Genomic DNA, 20,215 nt, shown 5'->3' with positions numbered 1-20,215 from the left:
CAATATGATATTTGAAACCTGCTTTTGAAGGAAAAGTTAGTTTCACCCACTCAAAATCAGTGGGCCAGATTTTTAAATGTCCCAGTTGTGATTAAGTGGCATTAAATGCCCCAATTGTGATTGTTGCTTCCCAAAAAAATTAAGGTAGGACAGAAACCTTATCCCTTCAAGCTACTAAAATAATACTGTATCCTCCTGGGAGGACATGGGTGAAACTGAGATCCCAGAGTGCTGCCCTGTGTGCCTCCTTGGAATGGGTACAAAGGAGCTGGGGTGGAAGTGACAAAGATAGCCTGTGCCTCCAGGCTTCTTGTAGCTCACAAGAAGCTCCAAAAATGCCCAGAAACCTCTAGTGCAGAACTGCAGTGCTGGACTCTTGAGTTCTGGCCTTTTCTTTGCCCTCTGTTCATCCTTCTCTTTTTTTTTTTTTACCCCCTTACTCCCCCTACCCCCAAGGTCACTTTTTTCCCTGACTTTTTTTTAAATGTCTGAACAACAAAATCTTTGTTTGGGTAGACAAAGCCTGGAATGGCATTTCCCTGGTGCAACTGGAACGGGAGAGTAGCTCAAGGTGATGTTGCTATGTCACTCAGTAAAAATGAATGGGAACTGTAGTGAGGAACAGAGGATCAATTCTTCCAAAGGCCAAAAGAGGTTTCATTGACTTCTGCACATGAATATGTTCTCCTCCACACCTCTCCCGTGCTCAAGGGGACTTGGACCAAAACCCTTTGAACTTGTTGATTGCTAACAGTGCTGTATAGCAGGACTGAAGAACACCCACATTGCAAGAGCTTTGCAATAGGATTTAGATAACTTGCTCTATTATTTTCAGTGCAAATAGGCAAAATATGACCAAAATGTGTGGTGTGAATTTCTACCAATAGAGAATTTTGCCCTCGTGCTAAATTTTCAGAGTAAACACCTTGCAGCTGTTTGTTAAAATAAAACAAAAAACCTTGGAAGCAAACCAAACCACAAGCATGTTTCCTGTCTCCAGCCACCATGCTGTAGTACATATTTGCTCTGCAGAGACTATTGTCCTTTTGGCTATGTAGAAATTACTTAAGTGCAGCTTGTTTTTGGTAAAGCTGCCAAGCTTCTATCCTGAAACGTGTGAGGATTTTTTTAACGATGCATTTTACCCTACAGCTAAGTGCCATTTTACTGCCACTCTTAATCATTTACTGATTTTTGGAAGACTACAGAAAAAGAAAAGTTACATGCCTCAACACCTGGAACATTAAATGTAAACCATGTTATTCATCATAGTTTTTTATTACTTTTAATAAGACTTTGTCATCAGGCAAAGATGATTTTAAATACAAAATAATTTTTAGAATCCTGGAATAAATTAAGTTGGAGTCTTTTCTAAACATATTTTGAGTTCAGATGTGTATGCTGAGTTTTAGAGGCAGAGGAGTGGAACCTGATTTCCTAAATGTAAGTGGTAGCCTTGATTTCTGCCCTAAAATGTAAATTTATCTATTTATCTGAGCAAAACTTGCTCCAGATCTCTGCTGATATTCATCTTCTTTCATTTGTCCAGCCTTGTGCTTGCCTTGCCTGTGCTGGGGCGGGGGTTGTGGAGGCTTTTGACCCAAGTGCAGCATTTTCCTCTGCCTCTCACTGGGGTGCAGCCACTTGTGTGAGTAGCAGGATTCAGAGGTGGCTATCTCCAACCTCTTCAAATACATTACCCATAAAAAGAACTTGCAACCAGTAAAGTAGAGTTACAGTGCAGGAGCAGGCGTTTTTAGTACTTAGTAACTAACGCTCTTTGAAAAACCCAGCAGGTCTCACTTGTTTCATTTTACAAAAGCTACCGTATGGGATGGTGATGGCCTGGAGGACTTAAACAGAATGCTGCAGAAATAGACTTGCTATTTCTGGAATGCTGCGCTGTTTTCAAAGTGCTGCTTCAACTGCATAAGATTTACCGTAGATAACAGCAAGCAAACATGTCCAGCATCCTCAGAAAGAAGCTCTCTTAGCATAGCAGGGATCAGGTTGACAGCAGATTTTCAGAAATGAGTTGGCACCCCGTATGGTGAAGCGAGTTTTATGCTTGTCTATCCAAGTCCTGTCTATAAATAGTCAGTGTAAGATTACAACAGTATGCTAACTTTGTGTTGGCCCATATCTTACCGACCACCTTCCTGGAAAACACTCCTACCCTCCAGGCTGATACATTTTGTGCTTACTTTCACCCTCCAGGTATAATTACTGTTTATTAGAATAAAGTGGTGTATAAGTTTATATGAAACATATTCCAAATTGTGAGGAATTGAAGTGGGAAGATCCTCAGTACGTGGGCGAGTTGCTGAGGGCACTGGTGGTGGCTGGAAGACAGTGACAGTAGGGAGTAGTTAGCACTTTTAAAAATGCAGAAGATTTTTTTTTATATATATCTATAGATATATATAATCTACTTTTATAAATAGGGCCCTGAGCTGCAGATTGCTGTGTGGGTGAGCCTTGTCTTCATGGAGCCTTGTTCCTGGTGAAGGGAGCTGTGAGTGCTGAGCCCTGAAGTGAGCGGGTCTTTGTGTGGCCATGCCAGACAGATAGTGAGGATGAGGCAGACTGGGTTGAGCAGTTCATGTGAAGCAGGCATGGCAGCCCTGTGTACAGCTCCTTACTCCATCTACAAATGGTTTGTGTGTTTGTGCCAAGCGAGAAGCCATGCCACAAGGACATCTCCAGAAAGCCACCGTTAATGTGCAGTATCTCCCAGTTTCTGTCCCTTTCCATCTACAGCTTCTTTGAGGAAATGACCAAGTACCTACACTGGGCTTTGCTTGTCCCACAACTGTTTTTCAAAGTCAAAGTCCCTTGACGATAAAATTTAGAAGTGTGTAAGGCTGTTGTATCCTACTAGCTCTCCCCAGCCTCTCTAGCATAGGGAGTGACTCTTCAACCCATGTGATTTAATGAGCTGTCAGCATGATAGAGGCTAAATTCATCAAGAGCATGAACAGGACCATCTCTGATGTCTTGTGCTGAGTCCCAACCATGGGCATTTAGTTTCAGTGTATGAGAAAAGCAAGACTTTTGTTTCATTTTTTGCTCTTCTCTTTTTGCATGTAGATCGTGATGATCTGTTACTGTGATTTTGTCAAATTGACTAGGATACAATACCACTGACACCCAGACTATCATTTATGATGAAATTAGGTATATGTTGAAGTCCTGAAATGTTAGTATTGCACTGGAGTGCACTATAAGCAGCCTTCCAAGGCAGATCAGTACTCTCCGCTGTGTTACAGGTTTGGGGTTTTTTTTTCACCTTATTTCAGGGGAGGCAAGGGTTTAAATTGGAGCTCTTTTCTTTTGATTAGTTAAAGAATTATTCTCAATACCTTATTAAGTTCATTATCTTGGATACCAAATACCCCCTAGCCACACAATGTGGGTTATATGTGTTATGTGTTAAAGGATTTACAGCAGTAAACCATCTTGGCGTCGAAGCTCCGGTTAGCAGGGCCTGCCTCATTAGCAAAAACATGAAGCAAGCATCTATTAAGCTGCTATTGAAGTTCCTTCTCACAAGAATTTTTAGGAGCTTAAGAGTCTGAGTAGGAGGCACAAAAAAAAAGGAAGTGTGAATATTGTTACCTGATTTCCAGTATAAGCTCTATTAAGAAAATTAAGGATCTTGACTTCTAGATCAGGCTTGCTTTTGGGGGTATCCCTGATTGTCACAAATCAGATGTAGTCCCTGACTGATAAACTCACTTTGACAAAAATGATAATGTGGGCTAGGCTGTGGATGTTTCTTACTGTGCAGATAGCTGCTGTTTCCGTTACCCTTGAAAGGATGTGAATAGTTCCTGCTTCTCAGGGAGTTGTTGTAGCCCAATGCTGTGACTCAGTGATGGTAAATTAAATACTTTACTGAAAGACATTGAAGCTGAAACTTCATTGGCTTTATTTTTCCTGGAAGAGAAATTGCTGGTTCCTTGGAGCCATCTAAAACTAGCCTTTGAGATATAGAGAAAAAGTCTTGATGTCTCATAACACTGTGAGGATGGTTGGCAGGTGCTCTACTTGGTGTCTTCTCTATTCTGTAGCCAAAACAAGGTTAGATTTATGCTGCAAGCTCTATGTGTGTAGGCACAAAACTGGGACGAGCTTCTGGTCCTTCCCTGGACTTCAGCACTAGCACAAGCATTCAGTATTTTTGCTTATAGTACCTATATGTGAAGTGACTATAGGCTAATTTATTCACTGTGAGAGGAATTTGAAAAGCTATTATGTCTGTGTGTTTTATAGACCAAGTGCAGCCTCTCATATGGCTGGGATAACTCAGATTTCAACCTTTTGCTGCCATTTTACTGCTCTGCTAATGAAAAGGTGCATTTCTCACCTCTTGGGAAGAACATCAGAGGTTAAAGAGCAAAATGATGTTTTATTTCAATAGGTATCAGTTGTGCAGAGAACATTGGTGCTGCATCATAAAAGGAAATTGACTTCTGTGGAGAGAAGTTTTGTCAGAGAACAATAACCAAAATGATGGGGTGAGATTTAGGGTGGAGCATGAGCAGTCTGTGAGAGGGATGTCCTATAAATGAGGTACCTGTGATAGCTCATTCTAACTTAGGTACCTTGGAACAGATTGTTCCCCTAAGGCATCTTACAGCCTAATCTAATTCACAGATAGGCTGAAGGCCTCGTTGACTGAAAACAAGGGAAGGCTTCCCATTGGCATAAATGACATTTGGATCATGGATTTTTTTAACCACGTAATGTGAGCTGTTGAACTCTGCTTTGGAAAGTGTATTTGCTCTCATTGTTTTCACTACAAATAGAAAGTAAAGCTGACGTCTCCATTACACCAAGAATAAGTGTTTTGGAGACCATGCCATTCAGGTATCAATTTTACTGAGAAACCTCCAGGAAGCTCTGCAGGGAAAAGAAGAATTTTTGGTGCTTTTGTGGTTTTTGGTAAATAAAAGATTGATGAAGTGAGTGGTGATGTATTTGCTTTCACAGTGAAGGCAACAGGGATATATTTTTCAGTGTTTGGCTGACTATTTGGGTTTTCAACTTCATCTAGTACACCTACAAAATTGAAAGATCTTTTTAAATCATTGTGTCGTTACATTTTTTATTAGTTTGAAAAATAATAGGTGTAAAAATTTAGGTTCTGGAAATACCAGGAAAAAAAAATCATCAATTCTCTTTCTACTGTTTTCATCCAGTGCACTAGCTTCAGTCTTTTCCTAAATAACTGAAGAATATCTGTGTAGATATCCTCAAATTATGGAATTTACTGCTTTATTAAAAACCCACATGGAAATTTCACACCCTGAAAATAGTACTTCTAGGAAAAAAATGTCAACTTGAGACTAGTGTTACAAGGGGAATGCCATCTAAACATCAGTATGAGCCTTGTTTCTGCATGAAGTGGAACATGGCTGATTGCTGACTCTGCAGGATATCCCCATTTTTTTTTAAGGAATCATTTCACAGTTCACAAACCCAGATGATGGCTTTTTTATTCCTGCCAAACTGAGAAGATGTTGCTTAGTGCCTTTTTTACACATGTTAATCATAGAATGACTTCTAGGGGAACACAGAGAAGGCAGAGGAGGCCCCACCTCACTGACTTCTACTTTTAAAATTATATCAGGAATCACACTGACTTAAGTACTGAGTTTTGCATAATTCTAGTAGAAAGAATTTCAAGAGTCAGTACCTGAGTGCTTAGCACTTTTTCAAAATGAAACCCATTTAATAGCAGAAAAATCATGAAGCCATTAAAAACTGAATTCCAAAAAGTTCTGTCTTATACAAATCCTAATGCCTGAGGGTACAGGAGAGTGGAGCTGATCTGCATTTTTTTCAGTGCAATGAAAGTTGGGTATCACTCGTGTCTTGTAAGAGTGGAACATTAGTTGAGAGGATCAAAATCGTGTTTTCCAAAAGACATGTTTATCAGCAACCTGATAGCCTTCTGTGATGGCACGACTGGCTGGCTAGATGAGGGAAGAGCAGTGGATGTCACCTACCTTGACTTCAGCAAGGCCTTTGACACTGTCTCTCATAACATCCTCATCAGAAAGCTCAGGAAGTGCTGGTTTCTTCTTCCTAGTTTCTTCCCCCACTTCTACTCTGCCCTGGTGAGGCCTCATCTGGAGTCCTGTGTCCAGTTCTGGGATCCCCAGCTCAAGAGGGACAGAGAACCTCTGGAGAGAGTCCAGTGCAGGGCCACCAAGATGATCAGGGGAATGGAACATCTTTCATACGAGGAAAGACTGTGGGAACTGGGGCTGTTTAGTCTTGAGAAAAGGAGGCTGAGAGGGGATCTCATTAATATCTACAAGTATCTAAATGATGGATGTCAGGAATCTGGGACATCACTTTTTTCTGTTGTATCCAGTGACAGAACAAGGGGTAATGGGATGAAGCTGGAGCACAAAAAGTTCCATTTAAACATAAGAAAAAACTATTTCACTGTTCAGGTGAGGGAGCCCTGGCACAGGCTGCCCAGGGAGAGTGTGGAGCCTTCCTCTCGCCTGGACATGTTCCTATGTGACCTGATCTAGGTGGACCTGCTCCTGCAGGGGTGTTGGACTAGGTGATCTTTAGAGGTCCCTTCCAACTCCTACTCTTCTGTGATTCTGTCCTGGTGAATTTCCTCCATGTCCCTTTGTCCTGGGGCTTTAGAAGGTTCTGAATGAATTAATGGCTTTGATTTTTTTTTTCTCTTTCTTTCAAAGGAAGTAAATATTTTCCTTTTTTTTTTTTTTTTAAGAAGGCTTGTCAAGTAAACTCAGTATTGAAGTGTGTGAGAGTGCTTATTAGAATTCACATGGTAGATATGCTTGAAAAACACTGGATCAAAAGGAAGATTTCATGAAAATAACTCATTTCATAGAATCATAGAATGGTAGGAGTTTGAAGGGACCTTTAAAGATCATCTAGTCCAACCCCCCTGCAGAAGCAGGTTCACCTAGATCAGGTTGTATAGGAAGCTGTCCAGGCGGGTCTTGAAGACCTCCAAGGAAAGAGACTCCACAACCCCTCTGGGCAGCCTGTGCCAGAGCTCCCTCACTATCAAAGTAATTTACGTTACTGCGTTTTCTTGTTTTACAATCAAGTTCAATTTCCTTGACCCTGCTGGCATTATTAAAGCTACTATGTCTTCATTTGCTTACCTATGTGATGGATTTTGCTTAGTTTAAATTGGAAGATTCCTGAGCATAGAAATCAGGATACAGTAAACACACAAACAGGAATAATCAAATAGAGTTGACTATATGGAGACCTAAGAGCCTAACCTTACAGGAATGTCAGTAGTGACAGGCAGTTTGGTATGATTTTATGAATGCTTCTGCTGATTTGATTACATCAAGGTTTACATGAAAGGGGTTTTTTTAACTGTTATTGTTACTGGCTTCAAATATAAGTGAGTATTTCCCTGACTTACTCTTTCAGGTAAGGCCACGTGTGACTTTCACGTGGGTGGATTCATCAGTGTTCCTGATTTCTGCCCAGCACCGCTGAGGAGTTTATGAAATTGAGTCCCAGTAACCTATCAGTCATTGGTGAGCTAGTGAATTCCAGTCCCACGGGAGTGGCAGGGTGGGAGAACTGCTTGCTGGTCTCCTGACTCCTGTTGCTGGCTGCACAGCATTTACTAGTATTGTAATGGACCATATTCCTCACTCTGCTTTAACCTCCACACTCCTTGACACCTCTGCTGCTTAGGAAAGATCAAACAGCTTAGGTTTGCATTATTCATTCTCAAAGCCATTCCTGCTCTTTTTCTCTTCCCTGAAGAGGTAGGTAATGATAGACATGATTAAGATGCAATTTAAGACAAATGAAGTTGAGGAATCCTTTCAAAAACTTGGACTTCCAGACAGGAAGGGGAATCCAAGGCCAAACAATCTCCCCAGCAGGTAGAGATCCTCATCAGCTCCTTTCAGATCAGTGAAAGTGTGTCCTGCTAATGTAGGCCAATCTCAGAGCTTATCCTTTCTCTCCCAGCTGTCAGGATTTCCTATATAATTTCCTGAGTAATCCAGCCATGGACATCAAGAAGAGGAAGGTTTTCTCTGCTTACTTTTGTATTCTTTCATATCTCTCCCTTTTGTTTGTGACTTCCACTGTATAAGGTCAGTTTGTTCTCCCAGCAGTCGTTAGGTGCTTGTCATCCATTCCAGTAGGGCCAGGAGTAAACTATAATCTCAAAGCTGCTCACTTCAGACTTTTCTTGCCAAGATGATCTTGCCAAATGTTAGCTTTTATCTTTAAAAAAAACCAAAACAAAACAAAAACAAAAAACAAGAAAAGAAAAGTAAATGCATTAGAATAAATATCTAACTGATTCTTTCAACCACAGGGAAGTGACTCCCTTGAAGGCACTTCTAGGGAAAGGAACGAATTGAAAAGTTGCATTTAAGGATTATGTATAAAGATACTGATGGATCTTGGTTTTAATCCAGAAAGTCATTATTTAAGGTACACCAGGGTGTAGGAGACTCAGGTCCAGTTCTCTCATCAGTCTAGGGGAATTTGAAGCCATGTCTCTGGCTTTCCAAGATAGAGCCTGACCTGCAACCAGTTTCCTGAGAGCCTTAGAGGAGGAGTGTCTTCCACTTAGACCCTCACATTGATTCCATTTTACTCCATATAAATAGACATTGGTTAGAGCAAGGCTCAGAAACGAGGGATAACCTGTCTGAGTGAGTGAGGTGACCATCATGCAACTCTAATTTCTGCTTCATTAACCGTTCAGCTGATTTATGTAGAACAGTTAGACCAGGAGGAGTTGAGAGAATCATGTCTCCACCATCAGTAACCTTGAACTTGCAACCTACTCAATACTTCCTTAGAAAAGATCAGTGTTTTTGAGGAGGGAGCCTGATCTTTCCTTTTGGATTGTCCAGCAGCCCCTGCACAGGACAGCCACAGATAAGCATAACTGTGCTCCGGTCACACAACCAAAGCCTGCAAGAGGAGCTTACTTCAATGCTTGTGGGTGATGCACTGGAGGAGAAAGAAGCTGAATGACCTCTTCTCATGCTGTAGTACCATCTAGTACGTGGTCTGTCTCTAGCAAGGTTCAGTTGCACCTTGTGTTTGTTGTGAATATTTTCTATAAATTGTTTTTAACCGTGAATACGAGCCCTCTTCTGACCGAGGTGGGTGTGCTGTTATCCATTTATTGTGCATATATCTCCTCTCTCTTTATAGAAAACTTACAGAAGGTGCAATATCCTCTAAAACTTCAATACAAAGAGAGATAAATGTGGCCAAAATGGAGAGGGCTATATTTAAATTTTTGTCCTTTGCTAAATGCTGTCTATGTTCTTGGACTGCAGAAGGCTCAGCGACGGTGGTCCCTAACAGGTTTTGTGCCAGAATCAGACTATTGAATTATCTTTGTTTTACCTCTCACCTTTCACTGAAATGTGGTCAAAGAAATTGCCTTTTGTCAGTGGGTACAGGAAGGCGCTGCCTGGTTCTCACTCATGGGCAATCAGCTGATCTGCTTTTCTTTATCCCCTTTGTTTCCTTTTGCAGGGAAGGCTGCTTCTCCCCTATCAGTCCTGAGGCATGTCCCCTTGTGCAGTCTTTCATGTGCCACAACCGAACGTTCATCCTGGACGGCCATGTGCAGCTGAAGACGGGTCTGCAAACCCAGGAGCGACACCTTTTCCTCTTCACAGACCTTCTGGTTGTTGCCAAGTCCAAGTGAGTATGTCACTTCAGGCACTGCTTCTGAAGAACAGCCCTTTTGCTCAGTGGAACATAAGCAAGGATTTCCACTGTGCTTTTTTAGTTGCAAGTCTTCCCTAAATTATAAGGAAGCTTTTTATTTGGTCAATAGAAGTTAGGTGCCTGACCTCACCAGGCACCTTTGAGAACCCCGTATCTGTAGAGGAAATCCACGACATTTTGTGGAAGTATCAGATGTTCTTGAACATATTGCTTGTGTTATGTCATCTTCCCTGCTTTGGGAGCGCAGTGTCATAAAAAAAACCCATCAGTGCTCAGCTGTGTCCGTGGCACTGTCTTCAGCTGACTGTTGTGTTTTAGGCAGGTTGTCTTCAGTCATATGGGGTATGCATAACACCAGTGGCTGTGTCACAGAGGAGTTAGAGGTCCTGACACTTAACCTGGAAGCTGCTTTGATACACATACATAAAAATAGAGATTGCAGGAGGCATCACAGTGCCTGTCTCTGTAGGTTGTGTTGTGCCAGGAGGAGCGTGGGGAAGGGGAGGGGAAACGATGCTGAGCAGTCTCGGGAGTGTTCATGTGTAATCAGGCTTGCTGCTGAGCTCTGATTATTCACTCTACCATTCACAATTAAATCAAATTTACAAGCTGTGTCTAGCATGCCAGCTTCATGCAGCAGTTGTGGTTTAAGGCAATTTTAGAGGGTGCTTTCACTTGTTGTTATGGGTTATGGGGAAATAATAATAAAAAGTCTTGATGCAGCTTCATTCTCTATTAGGCACCATGTTAGTGGTTTCACAGGGTGGGTAAGCTCAATGTGAATCCTGGGCTTTTGCAATGTGTCATTTTGCTTAAGCAATTGTTTTAGAGGCTTCTGGGAAAAGCCAGAATAAATTTGTGTTTTCTGTAGAAATCTGAGCTGTGTCTGTTAGAATCATACATGGTAAACATAACCCCCCTGAGCTGAACTCACTCACTTGATGTGGTGTGACAACACAGAGGATATTTCACCCAAAACATGTTCCACTATAGGTGGGTGGTGAACATAAGGATATTTAGGAGAAATCTTGCTATTCTACCAGCAATAGCAATAATAGCATTGTTACGGTATTTATTTATGTTTGTATGTTTTTTAGGATGAGATTCATCTCTAATTTAAGCTTTAAAGTGTTCAGTATCTGCAACTTACCTAGGCTTCTAGGCTCTTCTTACAGCCATTGAGGGAAAACCTACACCTGCCTGCAGTGAACTCATCTGGCCCTGAAAAAGTATCAATGTGGGTGAGGGGATTTATGCTCTTCGGAATGCTCTCACTCTGTCCACCGGCCATTCAGCAAGCATAGTCCACTAGCTTAGCACCTAAATTGTAGAAGACTAAAGGCAGGAGAGATGAAATGATGTGTCCCTGGTCAGCATGCTGAGCAGAAGCAATGTTACAGCCCCAGGATGAGATGCACTTTACTCCCAGTGGGTCCATTTGCATAGGAAAGCACTATTTGGTGTAACCACTCCAAAATCTGGTCCTCAGAGAGTAATAACAGCTCTTATGACATTTGATTTAATGTGGTGAAGAGTCTGCAATGTTTGAAGAAGGTGGAAGAGAACAAATCGTGCTTCTGTATGTGAAAAAGAGGGGGTTGGGGGGCAAGTCTTTGTTTGAAATTGTAAAAACAGTATTTTGAGTGATATTATTTCATGTATTTTAAAGAACTAATTGGGATGTTCTCTCTACATCTGCCCTGTTAGCAATTAAAGCATCAAAGCTGTCACTAATGAGTACTACTCAAAAATCAGCATCTTTAAAGCTATCTCACACTAAAATACCATTGCAGATTCCTAGAAGGAAAACCTGAGTGGTGTGTATTGCTCTGTGACCATAAATGTTGATTGTTAATGACTTTTTAATAGCTGATGCAGGGGCAAGGCAGCATGTCACGAGGACAGAATTAATTATACAGTTGAATCTGACTTAACTTCAGAATTATTGCTTGTGAAGGTGCTAAAAACCTGTAATACTCTCTTTTTTCAGCTTAGGGCATACAAACATGTAAGGTATCTCAGATATAGCTCAGTTCTGTTCATGTGTCAACTCAACTACAGGTAGCCAGTCACTGTGCAATGGGAGGTCATCTATTGTTACACTTCATATGATCAGTAAGTGGGTACAAGTTTTTCCTAAGGGAAGCAACAAGTGTCTTGTGTCCCCTGAGCTTGCTGAGTAAACTCCTGTACAGCACTGAGTTCCTGCTTAGAGGCAGGAAACCTAAGAGGGGTCTAGACAATCAGCCTATCTGTGCCTTTGGACGAGGTGCCTGTAGGTTCATTTTCTGCTGCTTTCTAATAATTTTTGAAATGTTGGCTATTATCTGGAGCACTGGACCAGGCTGCCCAGATGGGTTGTGGAGTCTCCTTATCTGGGGACATTCAAAACCCACCTGGACAAGTTACTGTGTGACCTACTCTAGGTGGCCCTGCTCTGGCTGGGGGGTTGGACTAGATGATCTCTCAATCATCTGGTCCCTTCCAGCCCTTGACATTCTGTAATTAATTGATTGGCACAGTCTTTATCACTAAACCAATGTTAACTATGCAGAATGGTATACTGTTTTTTATATATTGATTAGATTTCTTTCAGAGACTGCGTGTTTTTATTTGGCATAGTATTTCAAGGATCTGGCAGTTAAATGATCATGGTTTCTCACACAAGCTTTTGTGTGAGAGGCAGAGAGAAATGGCTTTCTCTTTTTCCTTTGTAATCTGTACATGCAGACATACAAATGTGTTTAAAGGTTATTTTCCCAGTGTGGCTGGACATAGAAATTAATCGTTGAGTGCATACATGGAATTATGGTAGCAATCTCACAGAAGATCCATTAATGCTTTTGTCAGAGGTTCCTATTAAGGAGATTAGCAAATCTAGTGAGAAGTTAATCTTCCATCTGTTAACGGTTGCAAAGTATCCAATTGCAACTTAGAGACAGCAAAAGGAACTGAATTTATGCTACAGAGGTGGCACAATTTGGAGTGTGAATACCTACACCATTGACCTTCATGAGTTTTCTGTTGATTTCAGTGGACTGTGGATCTGCCTGATATATAGAGTGTAGCACTTGCAAGGGACTTCCTTAAAAACATTATAAAATCTTCATTAGATTGTTTCTCTTCCCATTTTTCAAATACTCTGCAGTGCTGCTTCCTTAGCGGTGATATGTTCATTTCTAGAGGTAGTGCTTTGGCACTGAAATAGAAGACCCACATTTCACAAATGGTGAGAACCCATAGATTGTGTAAAGGACATGGCAGATAGAGATAAAATTATACTTCAGGCTCTTTAGATGTTAATGGAGGCTACTGTTTCAGTGCCTCGGGAAACCAGGCCACTTGAATACTGATAACAGCTGAGTGTTGTGACTAGGCATGGCAAACGGGGTAAGAATATATATCAAGCAAGATCAGAGAACATCTTTGTGCTTCTGCCAACATCCTGCTGCATCCACTACTGGCACTGTAGGGGTCAGCTTTATGAAGCCATGCAAATGTAAAAAAAGTGGAACAATGTGTAGAAGAGTTCACTGCATTGAGTAATGAGGAAAAGAAATTGAGGAAAAAGAGAAGCTCAACAGACTGATTTGGTGGAGTCAGACCAGGCATCCCTTTATTAACATCTACATTAGAATTAACAGCTGTATTTTTGTGTAAATCTACGTTTCCACAGTTCATTCTGTGGCCAGATATAGTTATTTCTGTACTCTTGACAAGTCTTACTTGTTGCATCACAAAGTGATTTGCTGATGAGCATGTTGAAATGTTCTACTTTACATTTCGCTTTGATGGGGTAACAAAAGGTAATAAAGAGAGGTGAAGCATGCAGCTGACCAGGAAACACCATGCTCAGCTTCCTTTAGCTTCAATTTTAAAAAATGTGTGAACTTGAGATAGTATTTTACTGTATTTTATGGTGATCTGATTGAAATGCACCTTTTTGCCAGGTGTGGTATGCACTGATGCTCATTTCTTGCACACCACTGTAAAAGCTGCTGGATTATTAGTGGTGCACTACCCCACTACACTGGTTAGCACCATGCCAGCTGGAAACCTCAGGCCAGTCAGAGTGTTGCAAGTTCATCTGTGCCCTCTTCAAAGCCACAAGTGCTTTCATGTTCCAGACTGTATTAGTTCAGTCTGTCCTAAATTAAATACCTTGTAAATGAGACTAATCTCAGAGAAGGTAGTCCATGTGTATCAAAGCTCTCAGAAACTGCTTACCTGGCGTATTTATTTATAGGGCAGTAATCACCATGATGCCCGGCACTGTCCTCATCCACATTTGCAGCACAGTGATGAGCTCACTTGCTCTTGCTTGCAGTCCTTGGATTAGAAAGGCAAATTATTTTCAGAGAGAGGACACTTTTCCTCCAGCCTTTTCCCATGGTCCCATGAGAACCATAGCTCAGGAAATTCAGTCTTCAAGGCCTCTAGTGCAGACCTGCCTTAAAGTGGGTGGCTGTTGCATTGCTACAGAGCTGGGGTGACTCGGTGAGATTTTACTTTTTGGTAGCACTGGTACCCACCGAGACTTATCCTGAGAAATTAAGTGGAAGAAAAGAACTGAAGTTAAAACATGGAATTACATAAATTTGACCTTTACTAATGTTTAGTAGAATAAAATACAGGGAGGGCCAAGTTTTAAAAAATTGGAGAAATTAGGCATCTTCCTCGTAGATGACTAGATATCTTGAGAATACACGAAGTCCTGGCTCATTCTCCAAGTGGTATGGGCCTACAGCTATCCTGCAGCTAGTTTGTGGAGGCTTTGTGTGACATGTGCTGTAGTTCACACAAATGGCAGTTTTCTCCTTGTTCTTTCTGAAGGATTACTTCATTGGCTCTGGCCTAGTTGAGACTACTTAGACTCATCACAGTTGTTGAACATGGGGCTAAGCAATCCAACCACACTGCAAACCCAATGGCATTAAAGTCACCAAGAGTCCAACACAAATGGCAGTCTGCCTTATGGCAAGATTTGGAGGGGACCTTTAGAGAGTCAAAACTTTTCACCCAAGAACGGAGATGTCCAGGGATGCCACAAGTGACCTGTTTATCCCGTTAAAAGATATCCTTTGGTCCCGTTTAGATGAGCAATTGATATATTTTGAAACGCAACCCAAACAAAACATCATTTTTGTTAACTAAAGCAGAAGTGCTTCTTCAATCAGCTCCAATGCAAGCTTCATGTGTTCCTAAAGGAATAAAAAAAATTAATTGTTTGGCCTATGTTGCTATATTTTCATGTGTGTAACATGCCTGTGAATTTCTGCCAGCAGGTCGCACTCTCATTTCAAACTGAAGTGCCAAGCACGTCTCTGTGAGATGTGGACAGCATTTTGTACAGAAGAAGTCTGTGAAGGCAGCACTGACCCTGAGAGGTCCTTTGTTTTGGGCTGGCCCACCACAAACTGTGTGGCAAATTTCAGGTAAGAATGGAGATATGTTTTACTTACCAATGTTTAGGGGCTGACAAGTAATGAGACCATCACGGATTCGACGCTAGTGAATGTGGGAAGAAGACACTCACTGATTCCTAAAGCAACTCCCTCTGCTATGAGCAAGTTGCTTGCTTTCCATGCTTCATCTTCTATGTCTCTGCAAATATGGCAGTAATATCACTTAAAATTTGGACAAAAAAGGTGATTTGGCAAAGCACTGTCTCTGCTGCAGACTTGCTCAGTGGAAATTCTCTTTTTTTTTAGTATAACTTGACAAGCACATTGGCTAATTAGTAAGATGAACTACCAATAGTAAACAGCCAAGCTAATGAGAAGATCAAAGAGAAGATCTCATAGGACACTTTTAAACAGAAGAGCTTGTACTGGAAGCATCAGGAAACATACAAAGAAGTATTGGCCTTGCCCTGTTTCTCTTTTTAATTTAACCGTGCAGAGAAAATGTTAAAATTCCTCTTAAAGCAGAATATCTGAATTTTAAAAGAGAAAAATTTTTAGATTGTCTTTTCAGTCTGGACTATAGGACAAGTAAGGGCTGTAGAGGTAATTTCAGTGATTAGGCTGATTTTAGTCTCAGCAGGAGGGCTCAGCCATGACTTTGGATAAGAGAGGGCACCACCCCCCTGAAATCCCAGCTGCTTAGCCACAGTAATTTGGCTGGGTCTTGGAAAATGCATTTTCCTTTTTATGAACAGAGAGCAAAAGCTGACACATGCAGTTTAATTTGTGTGTCACATTATCTGTATCCAAAGAGAATGCTGTGCAGAAACTGCTCTCTATTGAGCTGGTTGTGCTGTTTAGGGGTTTTTTTTTCACTTAATAGTTCTGAAACAAAGCTGAAATTTTCTCTTGATTTTCAGCTGAACTCTTGCCAATAAACCTTTGATCTAGAAGCAATATGTTATCCCTTATAGCTTTCAGGAAGTAGTTGGATAGAAAAGCAATAGCTTCAATCAAAACAGAGTCAGAGATTTTATAGAAGTGAGGTTATTTCATGTCTGGAGGTGCACAGAGAAATCTCAAGTGCCATGCATGAGTCCATAGATGCCTACTGGACAGCATTGCAGCATTGCAGCAGCCAAAGCAGGGTCACATCTTTAATGTTTATAAAGTGCATTCACCTCACAGCATCATCCAGTAGGCTTGGAGTTCCTTGGATGACTGCTTTGAAAATTTGAAGAGCTTGATTTGCAGAAGCAGCAGTGGGAATAGCAGTTACTCCATCTGGGGCAGGATTTAAAGCAAGAACATTGAAACAAAACTAGGTTAGATTCCTTGCACTATCCTATTATTAGCAAGGTTTAACCAGACTGTTTAGTATCCTTGAAAGTATATAAATGAGATAAAGATAAATGAGATAAGCCTTAAAATGTCCAAAGTAAAACCCTACTGAGTAAAATGGGACCGTTTTTTATTATGGCTTGTGGGTACTTTGGGATGTGGTGATGAACCAAGTAATAAATAAGAGGAGAATTAGAACAGTGAAAATGGAAAGAAGTCTGTATACATGAGGAAATAACTTTAAACTTTTGAATTAAGCTCTTATTTTAAAATGCCCTCCTCTTGTATTTGGACATTAGTTTAAGAACACAACCCGTTCCTACTGAACTCATTGGCAAAGCATTAATTTCTGTGACAAATACTGGTAACTGGGGCTTTTGATCTCGGTGTCAGGCTTTTCAGTTTATTTTGCAGGGAAGCTGATTTTTCATTCAAATCTGGAAAAGCCTTTTAGTTTTTGTAGGTGTTTATGGAAATTGCAATGAAGGAGCAGTCCATTCCACTGTGGTTTGTACAAGAGCTACTTTGATTTCAGAATGATGGCTGATTTGTCCTTGTTTTTCTATAATTCTTGCAGGTCTGCAGAACAAAAGGAAACATGGCTCTCTTTTTTGCAAAGGTACTTTATCATACGGTGTTTAAAGATGCAGAGAAGAGTCCTGGTCACCTAAACCAGTGACTCCCAAGCTGTGGTACCTATGCCATTACGATAGATAAGAATCTTTAAAAGTGATATTAAGTAAAAAAACCATCTCATATCTGCTCTCTGCAGAAGATGGTACATGCTGTTCATGTAACACTCACTATGCAAGGGGGGAAGCACTTACCTGTGCCTGAATATGACTGAGCACAAAACTGGAGCAGTTCCTATCACACGTGGTCCCTTCTCTACTCAGTTATAGCAGCCTCTACTGTCATTGTTCTAGTTGAGCCCAGGGCTCTATCCATGGCGATGGCATCTAAGCAAGCCCAGCTCAGGAACCACTGCTCTAACCTATCTGCTGCTCATGACTGGCTGAATTTTGGTCTTACAAAATGTATGGAAGGTGCAGTGGGAGGGATTGTATAAGTACTGCTGTCTCATATCAGTCAGCTCTGGACAGCAAACTATTGCTGGTGATGATGTTTCCCTACTTCTTTCTGCTGGATGAGGTTTGCGTCTTTACCTGATTCTTCAGAGCTCAGGAGATTGTTGAAATCATCCTTGCTGGGGATGATTTCCAGTCAATCCTTCTGTTCAGTCCTTTGAACTGGAACATGCAATGTGATATAACTGATTCTGGTAGGAACCTGTAGTGCAGTCTGAGGCATCACAGTGACGACTAGTTTTAGCTTGACTTTTTTAAAGAGCTTCTCTGTTGCTTACTCTGATTTCTACAATGAGCTTTCATACAAGAAGGCATTTCTGGGGACCACAGTCAGCATCCCTTCCAGATACTGCTGGATGTTTTCTTGTCCTGAGAGATCTTTCTACTGCTGTACATCTGTAAACAATCTGCTTCTTACCCAGTTACTGCTTGATTGCTATTTAAATCTCTGTCGTGCTATTTATGATTACCATATTAAAAATTTACTTGTTTTGAACTTGTTTTGTCAGTCGAATAAGAGAAGAGAAGGAAAAAGACTACCCTAAAAGCATTCCTCTGAAGATAATTGCGAAGGACGTGGGAACTTGTGCATATGTAAGTGCTCTTGCGCTAAATGGAGTTATAAATCCATGTCACCTTTCAGTATTAGTCACTTGTAAACCCTCTGGATATAGGGAGAGTTTCTTTGCTTTGCACCCTCCTTGAAGGATCCAGCTCTTTTAAAAGACATGGCATATGCACAGAATCATAGAATGGTAGGGGTTGGAAGGGACCTTTAGAGATCATCTAGTTCAAACCCACCTGCAGAAGCAGGTTCACCTCAATCAGGTCGCATAGGAACATGTCCAGGCGGGTCTTGAAGACCTCCAAGGAAGGAGACTTTGCACCTTCCCTGGGCAGCCTGTGCCAGGGCTCCCTCACCCTCACAGTGAAATAGTTTTTTCTTATATTTAACATATGCAGTCCTGAAATGTTTGGTTCCTGTGTTTAATACACGAGTTCCATTTTAAAGACAGTGTGCTTGGTAAGAAATCCTGGTTCTGGCACACACACTAAAGACTGTACAGTGTGAAGTCTGAAGAAACACCTGTAGCGGAACTTAGGCATGAGCATCTGCAGAAAAGCCAGTACAATGTGCCCTTTTTTTTGCTTGTAAAACTGATCTAAACCCACAGCTTCTTTCATTAAATTCTGGAGTGTTTTTTATTCTGCAGTGAGTTTTATTGTTTATCATAATCCTATGTCGATAAAGCTGTGTGCATGGGCACCCTGCAACTGCTTTAAGCATGATTTTCATCAATTAACTGATGCTAGTAAATTTATAGCCACAAGGTAAATAGGTAAAGAAAGGCCATCCACAGGGCGATTTGCACCTTTTTACTAAGTATTTTTTAACCAATTAAAACGACATTCTTGTATGTGGTCTATGCCCTAGGAATACTCTAGCATTCAGTGATAACCCATACATTCTTTCTTTGCTTCTTACACATTTGTGTTTTCTTTCTGTCTGTGCTTGTAAAGTCTGTGTTTCATGCTCAGAAGCCTGAAGGGCATTTGTGAGGGCATGAGACATTTTCACAGAATTTAGACTTTATTGGAGGTCTTTGCCCAGCAGTGAATCTCCACTTAGAATTTGGTATTTGCATAGACATAAGCATAAAGGCGTCGGCCTTTTTTTTCCAGTTCAGAAAATCATTACTGAGGTAAACAATAGAAGAAGGTTGCTAAGACAAACATTAATAAGTAGTAGCAATAACTGTGATAATTCAAATGCAGGACTGCAGATCAAGGTGTGCTCAGATGTTAATGTCTATAAATCATGGGTCAGGTGTTGCACTCTTGTACCAGGGTTTGCTGGAGTTTTTAAATGTCTTTTCTCCTTAGCTATAATTAGCTTATGTGCCAGATATGATTTCCTGATCCTGACAGTCCTGGAAACAGCACACTGTATTATCAGTAATGAAACAGGGGAGGGACAGATGGAAACTTTGTGATGCAAATAGTTCTTATGGCACTGTGGTGCCTGTGCTACAGCAGCTGGAGATGACCAAGAATTATTTCATTTCTGGAGAGTAGAGAAGGCTGAACACAAGGCACAAACCATTTTATTCTAGCCAAGAGCGAAACTTATGCAAATGTGCTGACCTACTCCTGAGAGCCAGATGTCATTGCTTCAGGCAAATGTTAAATTTTTTATGGTATGAGCGTTCATATACATCCTGAAGCAAGATATGCAGTATTCTCACTACTTTCCTTGATTGCCATGGCAGCTTGTTACCCTCAGGGACTTATATAACTGTACAGCTCAGATCTTTTGTAAATGCAAAATGTCAGAGAGTTGTTTCACCTGAACATCCTATGGCCAGTGTAAAACTGATGTGCTACACAGGATAGCAGGGTATAGCAAGCTGCCTTGGGACTGGCAGGAGACATTTTGATCTTCCCTTCCTTGGGCCATTTGGTACACCTGGACAGTTTATGGCAGTGGGCATGCATTTGTTCTGCCAGGGCTGTTTCTGTCCATGAACCAGCTGCAATCTAAAAGCTATGTAGTCTTGTTAGCAGAGCCAAGCTTGCACGCCTATAAAGAGGGCTCTGTAACTTGTACTTAATGTGTGGGAGCTGCCTGTTGGCTTGGAAGCAAGG

The 20,215-nt window shown here is 41.1% G+C and overlaps 1 protein-coding gene across 2 annotated transcripts in view; it reads left to right on the top strand.

Moving 5' to 3' along the window:
* Positions 1-20,215, top strand: part of ARHGAP20 (Rho GTPase activating protein 20) — a 62,668-nt gene that overhangs the window by 20,669 nt on the left and 21,784 nt on the right. The window contains exons 3-6 of one of the 2 annotated variants that reach the window (XM_062020408.1): positions 9,538-9,708; positions 15,021-15,170; positions 17,059-17,100; positions 18,079-18,163. In XM_062020408.1, the coding sequence (XP_061876392.1) occupies positions 9,538-9,708; positions 15,021-15,170; positions 17,059-17,100; positions 18,079-18,163 (448 nt within the window). Of the gene's footprint in view, positions 1-9,537; positions 9,709-15,017; positions 15,171-17,058; positions 17,101-18,078; positions 18,164-20,215 lie in introns of both variants that reach the window. The other variant, XM_062020407.1, reaches the window with a different exon arrangement.

Source organism: Colius striatus, chromosome 1 (assembly GCF_028858725.1).
Source record: "Colius striatus isolate bColStr4 chromosome 1, bColStr4.1.hap1, whole genome shotgun sequence".
Lineage (NCBI taxonomy): Eukaryota > Metazoa > Chordata > Aves > Coliiformes > Coliidae > Colius > Colius striatus.
The sequence above is the reverse complement of the archived record's forward strand: the minus strand, read 5'-3'. Positions and strand labels throughout refer to the sequence as shown.